At 43.0% G+C, this 20009-nt stretch overlaps 1 protein-coding gene across 1 annotated transcript in view; it reads left to right on the plus strand.

The window, feature by feature from the left end:
• The window catches only part of EFEMP1 (EGF-like fibulin extracellular matrix protein 1), a 466054-nt gene that overhangs the window by 336572 nt on the left and 109473 nt on the right, over nucleotides 1-20009 (plus strand). The window contains exon 7 of the mRNA XM_078649310.1: nucleotides 16778-16900. Coding sequence (XP_078505436.1) covers nucleotides 16778-16900 — 123 coding nt within the window. The remainder of the gene's footprint in view (nucleotides 1-16777; nucleotides 16901-20009) is intronic.

The following is a 20009-nucleotide window of genomic DNA, read 5'->3' on the forward strand; positions in this document are numbered from 1 at the left end:
CGGGAGTATCGCTACTTTACCACCCTAAACAGTCATAAATTGCTCCATCTCACGGGAACTGCAGCTGTATTTATAGACATATCTAAAGTTAACAACAGAACATAAATCATTAACATGCGCAAAGTAACATAAAAACACAATTAAAACATTATACGGTACAGTACAATAAAAGGAACATATCAATCAATCAACCAGGGGTTTATAAAGTGCACTACTCACCCGTGAGGGTCTCAAGGTGCTGGGGGGGGGGGGGGTGCAGCTCCGGTTCAGTCAAAGAGCTAGGTCTTGAGGTTCTTCCTGAAGGTGTGCAGGTTCGGGGAGCATCTGATGTTTACTGGGAGCTCGTTCCAGGTCTTGGCTGCGATGTAGGAGAAGTCACGTCCACCTGTTTTTTTTGCGGAGGTGGGGGGTCTTTGCCAGGGCGAGGTCGGCGGAGCGGAGGTTCCTTTTGGGTACGTGGAAGGAGACTCTCTCAGTGAGGTATTTCGGTCCGATGTTGTGGAGGGATTTGTAGGCATGGGTGAGAAGTTTGAAAGTTACTCTCTTCTCGACGGGGAGCCAGTGGTGGTCTCGTAGGTGATGGGTCATGTGTTCTTGTCGTGGTGTCCTGAGGACAAGTCTGGCTACAGCGTTCTGGATGGTTTGGAGCTTGTGTAGCAGAGTTCTGTTGATTCTGGCGTAGAGAGCGTTGCCGTAGTCCAATCTGCTGGTTATGAGTGCGTGGGTGACGGTCTTTCTGCATTCGGGGAGTATCCATTTGAAGTTCTTTCAGAGCATGCAAAGGCAGTTGAAGCTGGTGGAGGTGACAGAGTTGACCTGGCGGGTCATGGTGAGGGAGGAGTCCAGGATGATTCCAAGGTTCCTTGTGTGGTCTGTAGGGGCGGGTGGACTCCAGAGGGTTGAGGGCCACCAGGTGTTGTCCCAGGCGGAGTTAGAGGGTCCTAGGATGAGGTCCTCATTTGAGCTTCAGGCAGTGTGGGAGGGCAGGTCAGATATACAGACGCGGAGGCTGGATATATTTCCCAAAGGATCTTGTTTTATTGTCAGGGTTCAAGGCTTTAGGTTTGACTACAGAGTTTTGGTCTTCCTTCTCTTCCTGCTCTGTCTTCTCTGGACTAGGATAGGACCCGGGAAGTGCTTGATCAGTTTCTTCTGTAGTGGGGTTGTGGCTGAGGTCTGCTCGCGTCGACTCATCCATCGTGCTGGCTTCCTCCCGGAGGCTCATAGAGGGAGAAGATGAAGGATGCGGTCAGTGATACAGCAACATAGAAAGGGGATTGAGTAAACTACCCGTTACCTGCACCACAAATTGGTGATATCTATAGGTTGCAAGTTGCTCAACATATCTACTTCTGGGTGATAGGCAACCTGAGTTAGAACTAATAGGAGTATTTCCTTGTGCAGTAAATGGCGTCTTGCTACGCATCCTAAGGTTGACAGGTATGAGGGTGGGGATTGGTGAGGACACATTGCCAGGGATGTGCCGGGTTTTTAATAAAGGATTACTTGTCAAGGTGTTAACAGAGGTCCTGCTCTCCCTACCCGTGCCCGCTGTCTACCCTCCTCCTGCCTTCCTCGTATCCGCTCCCACCATCCCTGGCTCTGCAGTCACTCACCGGCTCTGCCGCAACTCTCCTGAGTTGCGGCCGCTCTCCAGCCTCCTCCAGTGGGCACCACCACTCTTCACTCCAACGACCCTCCTTCCTGGTCATGGTCCTTTTTCAGTGTTTGCGACCCACTGATTCCAGGGTCAACTCCTCCCCATTCCGGCACCTCGCCTCGCTGTAGTGAAACATGAGAGGTGGGTGTGTCTATCCTCCTGGACGTTGCTTCCCTCATTCTGACCCTCGTAGTCCGATCTCTGCTCGGGGAGTAGTTTGGTCAATATTGTTCCCTAACCGTATGTAAGAATGGTACCCCGGTGTCCACCCCCTTACAGGCAGCTATCTTTCATCCAGGACACAATGTTCTTCATTCCTTCCTGGAAGCCGAGTCTGGTGTCTTCGGTGTTCTTCGTGAGGGAGAGGATGAGCTGGGTTTCGTCTGCATATGAGACTATGCTGAGCCCATGCTGTCTGACGATGGCGGCGAGTGGGGCCAGGTAGATGTTGAAGAGCGTGGGGCTGAGTGATGATCCTTGGGGTACTCCACAGTTAATATCTGTGGGTTCAGGGAGGAAGGGAGGGAGTCTGACCCTCTGGGTTCTGCCGGAGAGGATGGATCGGATCCAGTCGAGGGCGGTTCCTCGTATACCAGCGTTGTGAAGTCTGGCTGCGAGCATGCAATGTGAGACAGTGTCAAAGGCTGCAGAGAGGTGTAGTAGGTTGAGGGCCCCAGTGTGTTCCTGGTCGAGTAGCATGCGGATGTCATTAGTGGGGGTGAGGAGGGTGGTCTCGGTGCTGTGGTTGCTACGGAATCCAGACTGGGAGGAGTCTAGTATGGAGTTCTCTTCAATGAAGGCGGCCAGCTGTGCGTTTACAAGCCTCTCAGCGACTTTGGCACTGAAGGGGAGCAGGGAGATGGGCCAGTAGTTTTTCAGAGCCGTCGGGTCGGCTGTGGGTTTCTTGAGGAGGGGCTTGACTTCTGCCCATTTCTAGTCGTCTGGGAAGATACCTGATTTGAGGGAGGTGTTAATGGTCTGTCCTAGTTTGGGTGCGGCCTAGTTTGGGTGCGGCCCTGTGGCAGATGTGGGGAGGCCAGGAGTCTGTGGGGGCTCCAGAGTGGGTGTTGTTCATGGTCACGGTGATGTGTTCCACAGTGGGGGGATTCCAGGTAGTGGCGGTCAGCTTGTTGGAGGTGGGGAGGGGGGTGGTGCCCGGCGTCTGTTTGCTGAAATTTTAGTAGAGGGCCTTGATTTTCAGATGGAAGTAGGAGCTGAGCTTGTTGCAGAGTTCCTGGGATGGAGTGATGTATGTGGCTTGGCTGTGGGGTTTGGCGAATTGTTGTATGATGTTGAAAAATTATTTGGCATTGGTTGCGTTGGTGTGGATGTTGTTCTTGATGAAAGTCCGCTTGGTGCCCCTTATTTACCGATGGTATTCCTTCTGGGTGTTCATGTGGTTGTTCAGGTCTTCTATGGTTTTACGTTTTGCCAGGTTTTCTCGAGGCATCTGCAGGAGTGCTTGGCTTCTGGGAGTTTGGTGGTGAACAAGGCGGCCTTCAAGGGGCGTTGTTTAGCGGGGTGGCGGAGGGATACAAGCTTGTCGGCGCAGCTGGAAATCCAGCGATGGAGTTCTTTGGCTGCGAAGTTGCCGTTCGTCGTGGCACTGGGGGGATCTAGGAGGAAGGTGGTGTTGAGGTGTTCCTCTCTGATCTTGCTCCAGTTCCGCCGTGGCAGGCGTGTGGGGTTTGAGTGCGGTGGTGTTGTTGAAGGTGAAGTGTACGCAGTGGTGGTCCATCCAGAGGGCTGCGTGGTGTGGCTGAAGTGGATGTTTGTTCCTCCTGCAAATATGGGGTCGAGGGTGTGTCCTGCTCTGTGAGTGGGAGTGGTGACGAGCTGCTTCAGTCCGAGGTTGGAGAGATTGTCAAGGAGGGTGGGGAGTCGGGGTCGATGCGATTGTCGAGTTGGAAATTCAAGTCTCCGAGTAGTATGTAGTCCATGGAGGTGATGGCGTGGGGTGCGACGAGGACAGCGATGGTTGTGGCGGACTAAGTGCGAGGTCCTGGGGGTCTGTAGGCAAGAGTGCCATGCAGCGTGATCCTGGGGCTGGTCTGGATCTGGAAGTGGAGGTGTTCTCTGTTGAAGTGGGGGTCACTTGTGTTGGAGGTGGAGAGTTTGAGGGAGGTCTTGTGTGTAATGGCTAGTCCACCTCCTTGGCGGTGGGGGCAGTTCTTTCTCTGGATCTTGTAACTGTCGGGGATGGCGGTGGCGGTGGCGGTGGCGGTGGCGATGTCGATGTCGAGGGCCGGAGCTGGCACTGGACCAGGTTTCCGTGAAGAAGGTGACGTTGGGCGAGAGGGTATTGATCAGGTCCCACATCTCGACCGCGTGTCTGTGTAGGGAGCGCACATTGAGGAGGATGCAGGCCAGGGCTTCCGTGGTGCGGTCGTCCAGTGAGCCTTCAGCAGTCATGGGGGTGCTGTTGATAGTGAAGGATCGTTGGCAGTGTCTGCAGGAGAATTGTCCGTGGGTGGTGTTAGGTGTGGATCTTTGGCAGTCGGTGTGTCTTCTGGGGTTAAGGGCGTGGAGGGAGTCATATCGGCGGGGCCTTGGAGATCCAGGGTTCCTGGCGTGATCGCGGTCGGGCGCAGATGGGCCTGCCTTAGGCGGATCTTCGGTGCACCAGCATGGCGACCGCACAGCGGTCACCATTAAGTAGGGGTGGGGGAGGGACGTGCAGCTGGGAGGCGGAGCAGGGGCGGGTTGCGGTGGGAAAATTAACAGCAGAGGAAATAGAGCAGTAGCAGGGAATACGGTGATAAAACGACGGAGCAGAGGAATACAACAGCAGCACACAGTAATACAATACAATACAAACAGTAATACAATAAACGGGGGAACAGCGGAATGCTACAGTAGGGGCACAATCAGCAATGATGCTCTCACACAACAGAGGAATACAAATAAAAATAAAAAGCGGGAACAGCTTTAATTGGCTACAGTAGGGGGATGCAGGGGGAAATGACAATACCGGCACAGGCAGCAAAGCAGCAGGCACCAGCGGGACCCAGCAAGGTGCGGTCTCAAACCCTGCCTGGGTGGGACCGTAGGCAGAGCACAGCAAGGTGGAGCTGCTGGGGAAGAGCTGATCTCTGACCGAGGGTCAAGGTTCTAGCATAACCACAGTACAACACAATAATATAATTTCATAATAATGCTTTGAAAAAACACGCAGGCACAAGAAAACCAACAGAAGACATCAACCCCCCCACAAGATGCCACGCGACAAATACGGTTAAATCATTTTGTCATAGGTTACACCTCGGGAAACCTCAGTTTATAATGTGGTGTTTTACAGCCAAGGGCATGAATTAGCGCCTATCTAAAGTGATTTGTGATCTGGCAATCTGACTTGTCACTGGACCTACTCTGATGCATATCTACGGAATTGTAAAGCCAGGAGAATGGGAAGGAGATACGTTTTTTGGGATGAGAAGTTGAATTGCAGTATTCATCTAAATATTAACATACATAAAACTATATTTCCACTGTAGGTTATCAGGATTTTATAAGTAATGGAAGAATTTATTTTCTGCTACTTCCTTTGTAGACTCACAGACCACCAGATGACTTTCAATAACCTTAACATGTGCTTGAATGGATACCTTATTCTACAGACTATCCACATAATAATGGGTAACACTCTTTTAAAAATGCCATTAGGGCCTCTATTTAGACCTAGGACCCTGATATCTCCCAAATCCCTGGCAGTTATCAAGCCTGAGGTGACAATGTAGTATTTGCGTACAGGGACACCTCATCTCTAAAGCAATGTCTATACGTTTTTTTAAAATGTACTTTGTGCTTGATTAAATACACCTTTTTTTTAGAGTGGGGGGAGTGTTTCCATAGGGTCACATGTGTCTCCTATGGGCATCAATTTCTGTTAGCAAATATGCAGTTGACTCACACCCAGAGAATTATATATAGAATTATAGATCGGTAACTGAGTTACGGGGAGGTTTTTCACCAAAGGGCTCTGAGTGACATCAAATAGACAACGAGAGCAAAGCTTGAGTTTTCTATGATTTCATTTAGAACACCTCAATGAAAAAACATTCGTATAACACACACTTACCCATTTATAATTTTATGTTATGTGTGATCCCCAAAATCATTTGCACCTGCTTATAACTACTAGGGACCAAAGAGTGCAACAGTAGGGAAAGCGTTGGATAGCGTAGGGGTAAACATTACTATTCCCACTCCAGTGAGTGCAACAGTAGGGAAAGCGTTGGATAGCGTAGGGGTAATAATTACTATTCCCACTCCAGTAAGAGCAACAGTAGGGAAAGTGTTGGATAGCATAGAGGTAAAAATTACTATTCCCACTCCAAAGAGTGCAACAGTAGGGAAAGCGTTGGATAGCGTAGGGGTAAAAATTACTATTCCCACTCCAGTGAGTGCAACAGTAGGGAAAGCGTTGGATAGCGTAGAGGTAAAAATTACTATTCCCACTCCATTGGGTGCAACAGTGAGGAAACCGTTGGATAGCGTAGGAGTAAAAATTACTATTCCCACTCCAGTGAGTGCAACAGTAGGGAAAGCGTTGGATAGCGTAGAGGTCAAAATTACTATTCCCACTCCAGTGGGTGCAACAGTGGGGAAAACGTTGGATAGCGTAGGGGTAATAATTACTATTCCCACTCCAGTAAGTGCAACAGTAGGGAAAGTGTTGGATAGCGTAGAGGTAAAAATTACTATTCCCACTCCAAAGAGTGCAACAGTAGGGAAAGCGTTGGATAGCGTAGGGGTTAAAATTAGTATTCCCATTCCAAAGAGTGCAACAGTAGAGAAAGCATTGGATAGCGTAGGGGTTAAAATTACTATTCCCACTCCAAAGAGTGCAACTGGTGGGAAAGCGTTGGATAGCATAGTGTTAAAATTACTATTCCCACTCCAGAGAGTGCAACAGTAGGGAAAGTAACTACTTCATATATTATTTAAAAAAATATAAATTAATATCTATAAAAAATTATTTAAAAGGAACTAGCAATTTAATATAATATAATAATGAATCAATTAAAATTACAAATTAAAATTAATTATTACAATTAATTACCTATTAATACAAATTAATTACAAATTAACAATTAATAATTTTACATTTAAAAATGAATTAACAATTAATTCAAATTAAATACAATTATATAAATGTATTTGTTTAATTAATTATAAATAAATTACTTCCCACCCTATTCCCCTACCCGCTACAGAAAATAAATGAGTAAAATTGACATAATTAGCAATTAATCAATTAAATAAATTAATTAGCAATTCAAATTTAATTAATTACCCATAAATAATTAATTAACAATTAATTCTAAATAAATAATTTTACATATTTAATTAATTATAAATAAATTACTTCCCACCCAATTCCCCTATAAACCCACAACCGGCTACAGAAAATAAATTAGTAAAATTAACATAATTAGCAATTAATCATTTAATTAAAATTAATTGCCTATTAAAATTTAATTAATGACCAAATATAAATTAATTAACAATTATTTAAAAATGAATACCAATAAATAAATTTACGTATTTAATTAATTATAATTAAATTACTTCCCGCCCTATTCCCCTATACACCCACAACACGCTACAGAAAATAGATTAGTAAAATTAACATAATTACCAATTAATCAATTAATTAAAATTAATTGCCAATTAAAATTTAATTAATTACCAAATATAAATTAATTAACTATTAATTAAAAATGAATGCCAATAAATAAATTTACATATTTAATTAATTATAATTAAATTACTTCCCACCCTATTCCCCTATAAACCCACAACCCGCTACAGAATTAAATTACGCAAAAATTAAAAAAAAAAATCATTAATTAAAATAAATGATAACATAAATACACACTTTTCACACATATAATAACATAAAAAACACTATAAAAAATTCGATATTATTAAAAATTCGATAATTTTAATAACCTATATTATATACTTCGATATTTTAACTTTCTATATTTTTAACATTCGATATTACATTACTTACCTTAAAAACGATATTTTTGATGTCTATATTCTGTCCATTCGATATTATGTCCATTCGATATTTTGTAGTCGATATTTTGACTGTTTACCAACTACCAGACTGAGGAAAATGAATAATGGGGAGCCATACATAATATGGACTTTCCTCCCTGTCCCAAGTGTGAAGAAAATACTTTACCTGCTATCCTTAACCAACCACGCTAATTTCATTGCCTTCGTTCCCCCATGTGCAACTGGCACCTTGTGCTTTCAGTCAAAGCAGACAAGCGGTAAACAGCATTTACAACACGTCTCGAACTCCGATATGCTTTAACAATGCGGTCCAAACCACTAATGCATCTTTACAATGCATTATTTTACCGCGCAAGTCGTTACAATGACTTTCCTTAAGGAAAGCGTTATTGGAATGATATTGGACTTTAAGTCCAACACTTAACCTACTGTTGCGCAGAATTGAGTTGGAATAGTAAATTATACTATTTCAACTCAAGCGCTTTCTCTAAGGCAAGTTATTGTAACAACTTGCATGGTAAAGAAATGCATCCTAAAGATGCCTTTGTGGTTCGGACCGTGTATTAAGGCAGGCATGATAAATGCTTGGTTGATTCTGACATACAACCAGACAAGCTGTGCTGCTCTGACAGGCTCTAAAAGAGCTGTGTCCGCCTGGCCTGGAAGGCCTTATGGCCTAGCAACAGTGGGTAATCAACTGTTGCAATGTGATAGTAGTGAATTACCAGATTTAAAATCTGGTGAAAATGATAGGGATTTCCTGTGGCAGCCAGGCATAACAATATAATCAGCCAGTTGTGATATCACAACTGAGAATTAAAATGTAGGGGCATATTAGCAAGAACCTCTTCAAAATTATCGCCGTTTTAGCGCCAGGAAACTGCCACTAAAACGGCGATAATGACCTTGCTAATATGCGTTATAGAATTCCAATAGAAGCCCAGGTTAAATTTGCAGGACATCTAACCTGTGAGACTTTTTCCTCCTTTTCTGTCAACTTCTAAATTAAAGACCCTGGCCATCCCTTGTGGGTCTGATCTTTCCCCCCCTTTTCTTAAGTTATTATCTGAGACCATTACACTCTCTATTGCACTGTTTTGCAGTCCTCTTGTTTATATGTGTAGACGTCAACCATCTGGTGCGAATTCTGAAGAACCAGCTGCAATCTGTATAGGCACACCAAGGCTAACCTTTAACTGGCATCAAGCACTGAAGGGCTTCTATTCAGCATAGTCTTGATCCCTCCAAATCTTCTCCTCCTAACAGATTCTCCACACTCTGATCCAGCCTGGAGGCCTGCCTCTATAGGGGCATGTCCTTCACCATCATCTCTGGCAAGAATGATGGTTTCTGATCACTAGATCTCTGCAGAAGTTAGGCCTGTGACTTTCAACTCAGGCTCCCTTAACAACTATTATCTTTTTATTCATTTTCTGCCTGTAGTTTTGTCTCCTCCAGATCATCCTTCGGGAATATCCTATAATTAGGCTACAAAACAAGCTATGACCAGTATTCAAATAATTCCAAGCACAGCGGTCCCAGTGGTATTCGTAACAAGACAGTGCAATCATGTCTCCCTTCAGATGAACTTCAGCTGCACTCAGTTCAATATTTGTCACCAAAGCAGTGAAATACAGTTGAATCCCTTTGTATTGTTCATTGAGCTATTAAAGGACTAGGCCCTTCGCTTTTTAGGTCGAGCATTCAAGACCCTGGTATATACTTTAGTATATACTTTAGTACATATATTTTAGTATATACTTATATGTGTATGTACTTTGTGGGCTTTGGAGATCAGCCCTAGGACTTGTCTGCTTCCGCTTAGGGACTTTTTTTTCTGTTCAACTGTCTCTATTTAACTGTCTTCATACGAAACGGCCAGCAGAGGTCAGTAAAATACCAGAACTGCTTTCTGCTGAGGGACTTTCTTTTTTTAATTTTTCTGGCAACTGCTTCTATTTAACTTTCTTGATAGAAACCGACTAGCAGAGGTCAGTAAAATACCAGAATCACTTTAGCATTTTCTGATTCCAGTCCATAGAAATGATCTTCCACTAGCACCCCTAGACAATATATATTTTTTCAAATCTTGTATTTTCAGTGATATGATATGACCACCAAAGGCCCGGCTTTTATATTGAAAACAGAGCTTTGGCCTATACCATTTCCTGCTGAAAGGTAATATTTCTCTCCATGTGTTCCCATACCGCGCGTATGACACAGTTTGGTGCTTACTTTCCTTCCATGTTAAAGAGCAGTAGATGTTTCAGCTCCCAGGCTAAGGTGCTGCATAGCTAAATACATATAAAGTCCCAAAGGCAAGACTGATTGCATTGCAAATGCTTGTTTTAGAAACTGACTACAAAAATACTTTCCCCATCAGACCCTGACGTCTTGGTCAAATAACTTCCCTAGTGATTCCGACCTTATCTACCATCATGGGTTTCACGCCTTACTCAAGTCTTTTTTCAAGTATGGGATCATGGTACCGTTTAATAGCCTCTACCCACACTTCTGCTTACTAAGCGAGACCTGCTGCCCCGGCCCTTATACTGAATAAACAAAAAGCGCAGGACAATGATGATGGCACTCTAGGGGTATATTTACAAGGGGATATCGCCACCAGAACGTCACTTTTAGATACTTTGTGGTGTCGCTATGCCCTTCTCCATATTATTAAAGCTGCACTAAGTCACTTTTTTGTGGCTTAACGACGCCTTGTAAATAAGGCCCCTTTATACATATCACTTAGTATGAAAGGGACGTGCAATGAGTGTTGATGTGGGCATTCCACTGCAACACCCATTGCTTTTGACACTGCCCCAGGTTTACAAGGAGGTGTAAATTTGAGGCGCGCGCCAAAAACTAACAAGAGCAGGCGTTAGCATGGCGAAAATACTTTTGTTTCTCCTTCTTTTTGCTATTTCTATGAGTGTTACGTTCTGCAGCACACAAGGAACAAGCAAAATCCCATTAATTATTGTTTTATGTGCAGCAAGGTGTCCCTTCCTGAACATAAACAATCATTAAATAATGACTATTTGCTACTTCTATGTGTGGAGCACTCTGCAGCACACATAGATGTAACAAATTGCCATTACTCTTGTGAGGTTAAATTATTGAAATTATGCAAATACACCCGCTCAAGTAATTAATAGTAGTTTGGGGTAAAACTACTACTACATGAGGACAGCAACAACACAGAGAGCACAAGCAGATCCTGCCTGCTGCTGTTCGTGTCTTGTTGAATGTATCGCTATTTTCTCACACAGAGCGCATTTTGTGCTAAGGAAGTAGCGCCAAATAGCGCAATATGCTGGATTGCGCTCCTCGCATAATGACAAGTAATTGTGCGTTATTTTACAGTATTACACATAATTAAGTTAGAAGCAATTACACACACTCTTAAAGCCACCGCACACCTTCAGATTAACGTAAAAAATATAAGTTCAAATGTTTTTCTGCAAAATCACATTGTCATGGTCAAAGCATTCTCTATGCTGTTTAGTGAATGCTTTGAGTAAAAACGTTCAGTAAGGCAAGTTATTATAAGGCAAGCTTGCCATTCTTTTCGCGCTCAAGCATACATATGATGACCACCGGTCTACTTTAAAAATATTTACCCAGGTACTAACTGCTAAATCTAGATGTAAGTCTTGACCCTAGGGCTGATTCAGCTTTTTCTTCCCAGCTTTATTAGATCAAATTGTGCTGATAGTCATCAAAATCCAGCATCTAAACTGAAGTAATATTTGAAGGAGTCTTCAAAGGTAAAATCTGAAATAGAATCTTCACAGGAGAATATTTGGTCAGACCTTGGAGTCATTTTCAAGGAAAAAATCTGGCTGCCTTCCGATCTCTGTCTCACTCTGCAGTTTGGCTGCAGTAGATTAGAATGACACAAATATGTCGAACGCCACAACCACTAGGACACCCAGGGAAGTTGGATGTTCACTGATGAAACATGGTGTTCTCAAAAATACACACTTTCAAATGAAAGATTTTAGTTATCTGTAACTACTAACGTACATCAAGAGAGATAAAAGAAAACTTTAAACAGCCCAGGGCCATCTCTAGGGCGGTGCGACTGGTGCGACCGGTGCAACCGCACCAGGTGTTGACTTGGGGTGGGGGCGTCATTTTTGAACATGTATATTATAATTTTAACCCCTTCCGCGCTCATGACGTCATGAGCGACGACGCTCGTACGCTGATGATGAGCTGAGCTTGTCATGTAACGCAGCTTTTTAAGAACCGCCGTGCACAGCGGGAAAACCGCTACCGCGCATGCGGTTGAAAGCACCTGCTGCCACGTTCCTGGCCTCCAGCAATTTTCAGACATAAATTAAAATGTCACGATAACGCCGGTGATTAATCGCCTTCCTGGAAAGAGACCGGAGGTTTGTTTAGTGTAAGGTTTGACTCATCGTAAGGTAGTGCAAAGGGTTAAAGTGCTTACTGCTAAGAACGTCTACCGTGCGCTAACAAAATGCCTATAATGTAAATAAGTCAGTGGGTTACTGCTTCTGTGAGAGAGCTCTTTTTGTTACTTGTCATTTATAAGTCAAAATCCTAATGTAGAACATTGAGCTATTAACTGTCATCCTGGAGCTGCATGCAAACTGCAAGGTATATGTTAGCACTATATCCTTGTCCTGCTAGATCTGTCGGCAGCTTTCGACACGGTAAATCATTCGGTACTGGTCCAACGGTTACAAAACATTGGCATTGATGGCCTAGCTCTGTCCCTTCTGACATCATTCTTAGAAGACAGAGAACAGACACTGGTTTGGGAGGGAATGCAATCAGATGGTTTCACTCTCCCCTGTGGCGTCCCGCAAGGCTCAGCACTCTCGCCAACACTTTTCAATATATATATCCCACCTCTGGCAAGACTTGTTAGGAATCATGGATTTGCGATGGTATCCTACGCGGATGATTCTCAGTTAATCATCTCGGTGACTAAACAACCCGAGGACACAGCAGCCAGATGTCATGGTTGCCTTTTGGATATCCTGTCCGGGATGAACCAAGCCTATCTAAAGATCAACACCGATAAGACGGAGGTTATGTAATTTGGGCCAGGACAATCTTTGTGGAACCCCACGTGGTGGCCGACTAATGCAGGAGAATGCCCTAAACCGGTCTCTAAGGTGAGAAATTTGGGGATAATTTTTGATACCCAGCTCAACTTCTCAGCGCAGGTAGATAGTCTCACATCCTACTGTTTCTACCTTATAAAGAAATTGAGAAAAATCTTCCCTTTCATTGGCCAAGCTCTGCAAAAGACGGTGGTAGTGAGCCTTTTGCTGTCTAAATTAGACTATTGCAACGCAATGTTTCTGGGAATTGATAAAGCCCAGAGTAATAAACTTCAGTCTCTGCAGAATGCAGCTGCTAGGCTGCTGCTGAATATTCTCAAAGGCAGCTCCACGTCAAAGGAAATCAGAGCTTTGCATTGGCTCCCTGTACAACAAAGAGCAGAGTTCAAGGCTTTGTGCATTGTGCATAAAGCACTCTACGGTAGAGGAGCTAAGGACATGCAGAGACTTTTTAGGCCTTACACGCCAGTTAGGAGGCTAAGATCTAGTAATGCCTGTGTTTTTGCAAGTAAATAAAATCCGGAGAGTAAGATGGGGTGGAAAGGCATTCTCTCACCAGGCAGCTCACTTATGGAATAAGCTGCCATCTATTCTCCGATTGCAGTCTAATCATCAAACTTTCAGGAAGGCCGTAAAGACGCTGCTGTTTTCGCAGCTTTAGTTCGACATTTGGACAGCATCTCCTCACTTACATTAGCGCCAAGACGCTGTTTGCATACGTGTGCTTTATAAATATGAATCCTATCCTATCCTATATGTTTTTTTTTTCCAGTCTTTCATCATCCTAATCTTGTGAAAAGGGTTCACTTGGGTAGAAAACAATTCTTATTATAAAAGAGAACCCCTAACAATGATGTTACATATTAAATTCTGGATTTGTGGTTTTCCAGAAAAAGGACTCAAACTATATTGCCTACCAGTATCGATGACGTCACTCCTACACTACACCTTGTAGTCCTGTCTGATGTAACATTTCCTGTTCACTGATTTACCCACATATGATTGTCTCTGTGCAACGTGTGTGTGTGGTGTAAAGTGCTCTGAGACCTTACACTGGTATGAGTGGTGCTATAAAACTGAATGAATCTGAGAGGCAGTGGTTATGGAGACTTGAGAGGCACTGTTAAAGGGTGCTAGTTAGGGAATCCGCGGCAGAGGTGGTCATTGGTGGGGCGCCAACAGATATTGTCACACAGGGCGTCACCAGCGCAAAAGCCGGCCCGGAGGGAGCCCCCTTAACTGTGTAAAAAGTACAATGGTGCAAAAGATCACAAGAACACACTGGACATTCTTTTGCAGCATGTGAAGTGTTTGGGGGGCTGATTAAAACCACCCTAACCTTGGCCAAGGCATGGGGCAAACAAACACACTGCCCATCCATCCCTGAACAAGGGGGATAGGATCAACCATAATCTTCCACACCTTTGGTAAGACAGAGGGGTGAACAAACAGTCCAACTCTTGGCAAGGGCAGGACTAATACATTCTCATCCAACATAAGACAGGGCAGTGGATAAACAAAGACGCCCCAAGAGGAAACACTAAATAAGGCTAAATACCCCGTCTGGTGTACAAAGGCAAACAAAACCGCGGTAAAGGGTGCTAAATAAACTCTGTTGCTTTGCTGAATCACATGATTCTATCTGAGAAAGATATTTATGTATCAAAGACACTGAGTGGCGCCTTCCAGGGGCAGTGGGTGACACAAGTGGTGGAAGAGAGGTATTTCGGAATGGCAGTGGGTGGCAACCTCATAAGAAACAATTGAGGGACATGAATGTATTTATTATTATTATTATTATTATTATTTTACTAATTATGTACTGCATCCACTTCCCAGTAGATCCTATTCACAGTCATCTCTTCACAGCAAGTTTATAATTCGAAGTCATTTATTGAAGAGCTTGAACATAAGCCAACAGAAGCTATTTTTTCATGGAGACTTCTTATATCTAGTCCAGAACAGTATTGCCAGCTCAGTTCCAGAAAGCATAATGCATTTGCTTGTATCATAGATGCACCTATGTCAAAATCAGAAGTCAATGCCTGTCAAAAGACAAATACAAAGGGTTACTTTGTTGCCTATTTGTTTAATTTTGGAGGTGGTGAATCGCATTTTGAAACCCCCCCAAGAGACCGACTCACAGAGCTTTCTCCTATAATTACTGCATCGCCTAAGAAGTTCAGAAGTCTTCCATGCCACTGCCGGGAGTAAATCCCACTTCCTCACTGAAGTGACATGTGTGCTCATTTTAACGAGAATGTTGAATTTAGTTGCATAAAGTGTCACTCTTCATATATGAATTAGTCATCAGAACAATCAGAAGTGACATAAGTTTAGCTGCACAAAGTTTTTTCGTAAATGTGGAAAGTTTGCCAATATGGTGGAATTTCCTCATTCTAAAAGGGTGTCTTTGTGTGTTCATTCCTGCAAAAGTCACAGAATACTCCACAAACCAGGCGGTTTTTGAGTGTTCACAAACCTCTTGCAGGTAGATTCCCATCTTTCCAATGCATACACATTTACTTCTGTGAAAATCAGGAGCACGTTCTTTTCCAGGGTACAAACGTTGAGGCACTACCTCTATATTCACTTGGGGTATAAGGGGTAAGGTGAGATATTGTCCAATGTGAAAATATTTTCATTGTTATGAAATAAAAAGTTGAATATACAAATGGACATTTACATCAGATGTATGCATGTTGAATTTTCCAACTGGTGGCAATTCTGCAGGATTACATTTTGCACATGGAAATACTTAGCAAAATGTATGATTGGTGTAAATTTCATCAGTGGGCCAGAAAGATAGCTCAGTACACATCAAACATCAGTTGTAGACGTGTGTGTGTGGGTGTTTGGTTGTGCGTGTGTGTGTGTGTGTGTGTGTGTTGGCGCGTGGGTGTGTGTGCATGAGTGTATGTGTGTGTGTGTGTGTACAGGCGCCATTATTTATCCGTGCCTATGCACCAGACAAAGAGCATGCTATGTGAAACTGGCAGTTATTATAAAATTTCCTTGAGTAATCCAGTGATATTTTTTGTTAATATAAGCACTACATTTAGAGCTAGGGCTTTGTGAATCATGTCTTTGCTGAAATGGACCCCATAACTTTCTGGATCCTCAACAAGTTGGTGATTTGAAAATTGCCAACAAATTGATAATTTAAAGAAGGTTATAGGAAAAATGGACCTTCACAGTATTAATAATCAGGGGCCAGATGTAGGTAATTTTATTTTACCACCTCTTAAATACCAAATCATACCGATTCGGTATTTAAGAAGTGGTAAAATAGAAGTACCGAGATGTAGGTAAATACAGATGTGCATTTACCGAATCGGTAAAATTCGGTATTTACCGATTCGGTAAATACCGACCGGTAATGCCCATTCATTCCTAAGGGCTTTGAAGCCCATAGGAATGAATGGGCATTACCGAATCGGTATTTACCGAATCGGTAAATACCGATTTTCACAAGGGTGCAGGGGGTGTCACTTTGACACCCTCTAGCACCCCCAAAACAGGTTCGGTGCCATGTGGCAGGCATACCTGCCCTAAGGGCAGGTCTGCCTGTCATATGGCACAGGTGTGCATGCACACCGGAATCGGTATTTTACCATCAAATAGAATTTGATGGTAAAATACCGATTTTGTCATGCTTGTGGGACTCAGAAGAGTCCCACCTACATATCCATTTTACCGAATCGGTAAAAATACCGATTCGGTATTCTACAGAATCGGTAAATTTACCGATCGGTAAATTTACCGATTCTGTAAAATACAGGGCCCTACATCTCAAATTGCATTTACCGGTCGGTAACGGCCGAATTCGGCCGTTACCGACCGGTAAATGCCTACCTACATCTGCCCCCAGGTGTCTGAAAATGTAGCCCATGGTAAAATAGACTAATCCTCAATCTAAAATCACAGCACTGGCAGTATTATATGGCTCCAGATGTAAACTTGTATGTTAAACATTTTATTGCAGACATAAATGAATGCGATTCCGGCAGCAATCCTTGTGCCCAGCAGTGCTTCAACATGATTGGCTCATTTATGTGTCAGTGCAATCAAGGCTACGAGTTAAGCAGAGACAGGCTCAACTGTGAAGGTAAATGCAGGTCATCTAAAAGAAAGTAATAATATGCATCTTTTTTTAAATGGTTAAGAGGAATTGATAAATAGCCTGTCCTGAAGATGTTTTCGTTTTTGCTACTCTCACTTATTTTCAGGTTATCTTGAGGAAACTGTTTGATGAAATAGCAATTAAGTGCATTGTGAGCTCTGGAAATCACTGTCTGGCAACAATACTTTCACAGCCGTATTCAAATAAAACTGTTGAACATATGCCACAATCTTTAAAAAAAACGGCGACCATCTCTTTATACCGCCGCCAGTTTTTTTGTGCAATGGAAATAAAATATAATTAAACTTTTGCCCCCCAAATCCTCCATAGTCAGTCTTCCAGTTTTGAGGAAAGTAGAAATCAGTCAACTCAACCCACAGCTTTATGTATGACCAGGGATATATTCATCTAGACCCATGGTGAGCTAACTTTGAACCCATGTTCTTAGTATATGTGAAAACTGACTTTATTCAGGCAAGGAAAATTGACCGCCTGCTGTCAGTAGCTTTATATCAAGTGGGTGGTAATGAAAATGATATGCATACGTGAGTAAGAAATATGAAACTGTGTACATTGATGAAATATTTTCAATATTTTAAGAATTATGTGAATAAAAACCAAGTCTGTCAATTCCAAGATGGTAAGGATTAAGGACCCAATTACAAGTGAGCTGGATTTAGGTGCAGGAATAGCTGGTGGCAGGAATTAACATGTCTGGACACTATCTGAGTACATAAATGTTTAAAGCAAGAGCTAAATGGCATGAGGGTCATAGGGCTGTAGAGGCGACTGCATCCGGGGTCAGTGGAGCCTAAGGAGAGGCCGGGGAGAATGCTCCATGCTTCCCCATGGCATAGGAGGGGGTCGCTTAGGAGTCATGCAGCACTTGTGCCTACAGCCCCTGCCTTTCACTGTATGAGTTTGGGTTTCTTACCCCACAAAAATCACCCCATGTTCCTCCCCCAAGTAATCCTTAGTTCAGGAGCACCGGGGCACTTGTGATCTGCCGGAGTGATATTTCCCACTTCAGCCGGCCTGTAACCAAACCCTAAATTGTGTCAGTCAATCCTTCACACAACACTGTGCAGTCTATACTTCTGAATGAGTAATGTGCTTATGAGAATGTTTCACTGGTCCTGTGCTACAAATGCTGTTTTTACATTCTAATGTATGTCAATTGTGTTTGAACTATTTTGTTACATTATTAATTTTTTATTGATAAACACCTGAAAGACTATTACTCTTCCTAATGGTTTACAGTTTGATGTGATAATGGATTGCAGGCCCATAAGCAATCTGTGATTTTCCCCAGAGGACTGACTCCTCTTAGTGGTGCAGATGGTGTGATGGTCTGTTATCACAAAATGCAATAACAGTCTTTTACATCATGTGTAGGCATGTGATGAGACCCTTGTTCTGTCAGGTATAATTCCTACTTCTCAGATGTACATTACTCCACTTTGTCTTAGCTGGGCTTGTGCTATGGACATTTAATTCATAATGTGGGGTGCAGTCCTGTGGGGCATTTGTGTACAATGCAGTCCACCCAGGTAAACAGGTTTCCTTTCGGATTCCTTGACTCACCGTTGGTAGCTAGGCCACAGTATGTCAATTGTGTTTGAACTATATTTGTTACATTGTTAATTTTTCATTGATAAACACTTGAAAGACTATTACTCTTCCTAATAGTTTACAGTTTGGTGTGATAATGGCTTGCAGGCCCGTAAGCAATCTGTGATTTTCCAAGATGAATGGTTCCTCTTAGATGGTATGATGGTTTGTAATCACATCATTTTGGCTATTAACAATCTTTACGTCATGTGTAGGCATGTGATGAGACCCTTGTTCTGTCAGGTATAATTCCTACTTCTTAAGCTATCTACAATGCTCCACTTAGTCTTAGCTGGGCTTGTGCTATGAATGTCTAATTCTGTCAAATTAACTTTATTTCGTCCATTATGGCCATAATAGTATGCATACAACGCATAAAATACATAATAAATAGCTACAGTCCAGCATAATCAAGTTACAACATCAAATTCATACCTAAAAAGGAGATTTATACCAGAAATGAATATAAAATTTAAAAAATCATGACTGAGAGGGTAGGTGCCAGACAGTCACGGGCAATAGCAGCAGAAGAAACAGTACAGCGTGAACGTGTAAAACAGGAACCAAGTGCAATAACTTCACAAATGGCCTTTAGCAGATAAAAGGTGACACCAAAACAGAGCAGAGCCAGGGAAAGACCAGACGTCACCACCCTAGCACTATTGGAAGGAAAGAGCCTTCCTTTTTAAAAGCCGCATAGCACCCAAATACTTGTAGACCACACAGACATATAGAGGCCGATAGTCTGATCTGAAGATTCGCAGAGCTGCAGTGTCTGCGTATTCTCAACTGCTTACAGATGGCTGTTAACCAGAAGTGGCAAGGGCGTGCATAGGCAGAGCATGCAAAGAAAACATGAGGAAAGGTTTCTTTGGAATATTTGCACGCTGGGCAGTCAGAAGATTCCAAAGTCGACCATTTAGAAGCAAAATGTTTCAGCTGTAGTACTCTCACTCTGAATTGGAAGTATAACTTCCTGTCCATTGGCACAGTGAAATAGTCCCATAACAGCTTAAGGCAACAAGAGGACTTGAAATTTAGAAAATCTAGTGAAAAGGTGGCACTGGTGACTTTTTAAAGGAAATTGGCCTTTGCACTAAGTCAGAACTGTTGCTTCAGGGACTCTTTAGAAAGAGAGTGGCCATCAGCAGATGTCTCCCATAAATCAGGCCTTCTAAGGGAAACGAGCATCCTTTTAATGTGAAAAAGACCGGGAATTTTATTAAAGCATTTGGGGCCAGATGTAGGAAGGCAAATACCGGTCAGTAACGGCCGATTTCGGCCATTACCGACCGGTATTTGGAGTTTGGGATGTAGGGGCATGTTAAAATACAGATTCGGTACTTTTACCGAATCGGTAAAATACCGAATCGGTAAAATTACCGAATCTGTATTTTGACATGTAGGTAGCACTGTAATCAGTGCTACAGGGGTTTAAGAATTCGTTATTTACCACCAACTAGAAGTTGGTGGTAAAGAAGTG

The sequence above is a fragment of the Lissotriton helveticus genome, chromosome 6, assembly GCF_964261635.1.
Source record: "Lissotriton helveticus chromosome 6, aLisHel1.1, whole genome shotgun sequence".
In the NCBI taxonomy this organism is placed as follows: Eukaryota; Metazoa; Chordata; class Amphibia; order Caudata; family Salamandridae; genus Lissotriton; species Lissotriton helveticus.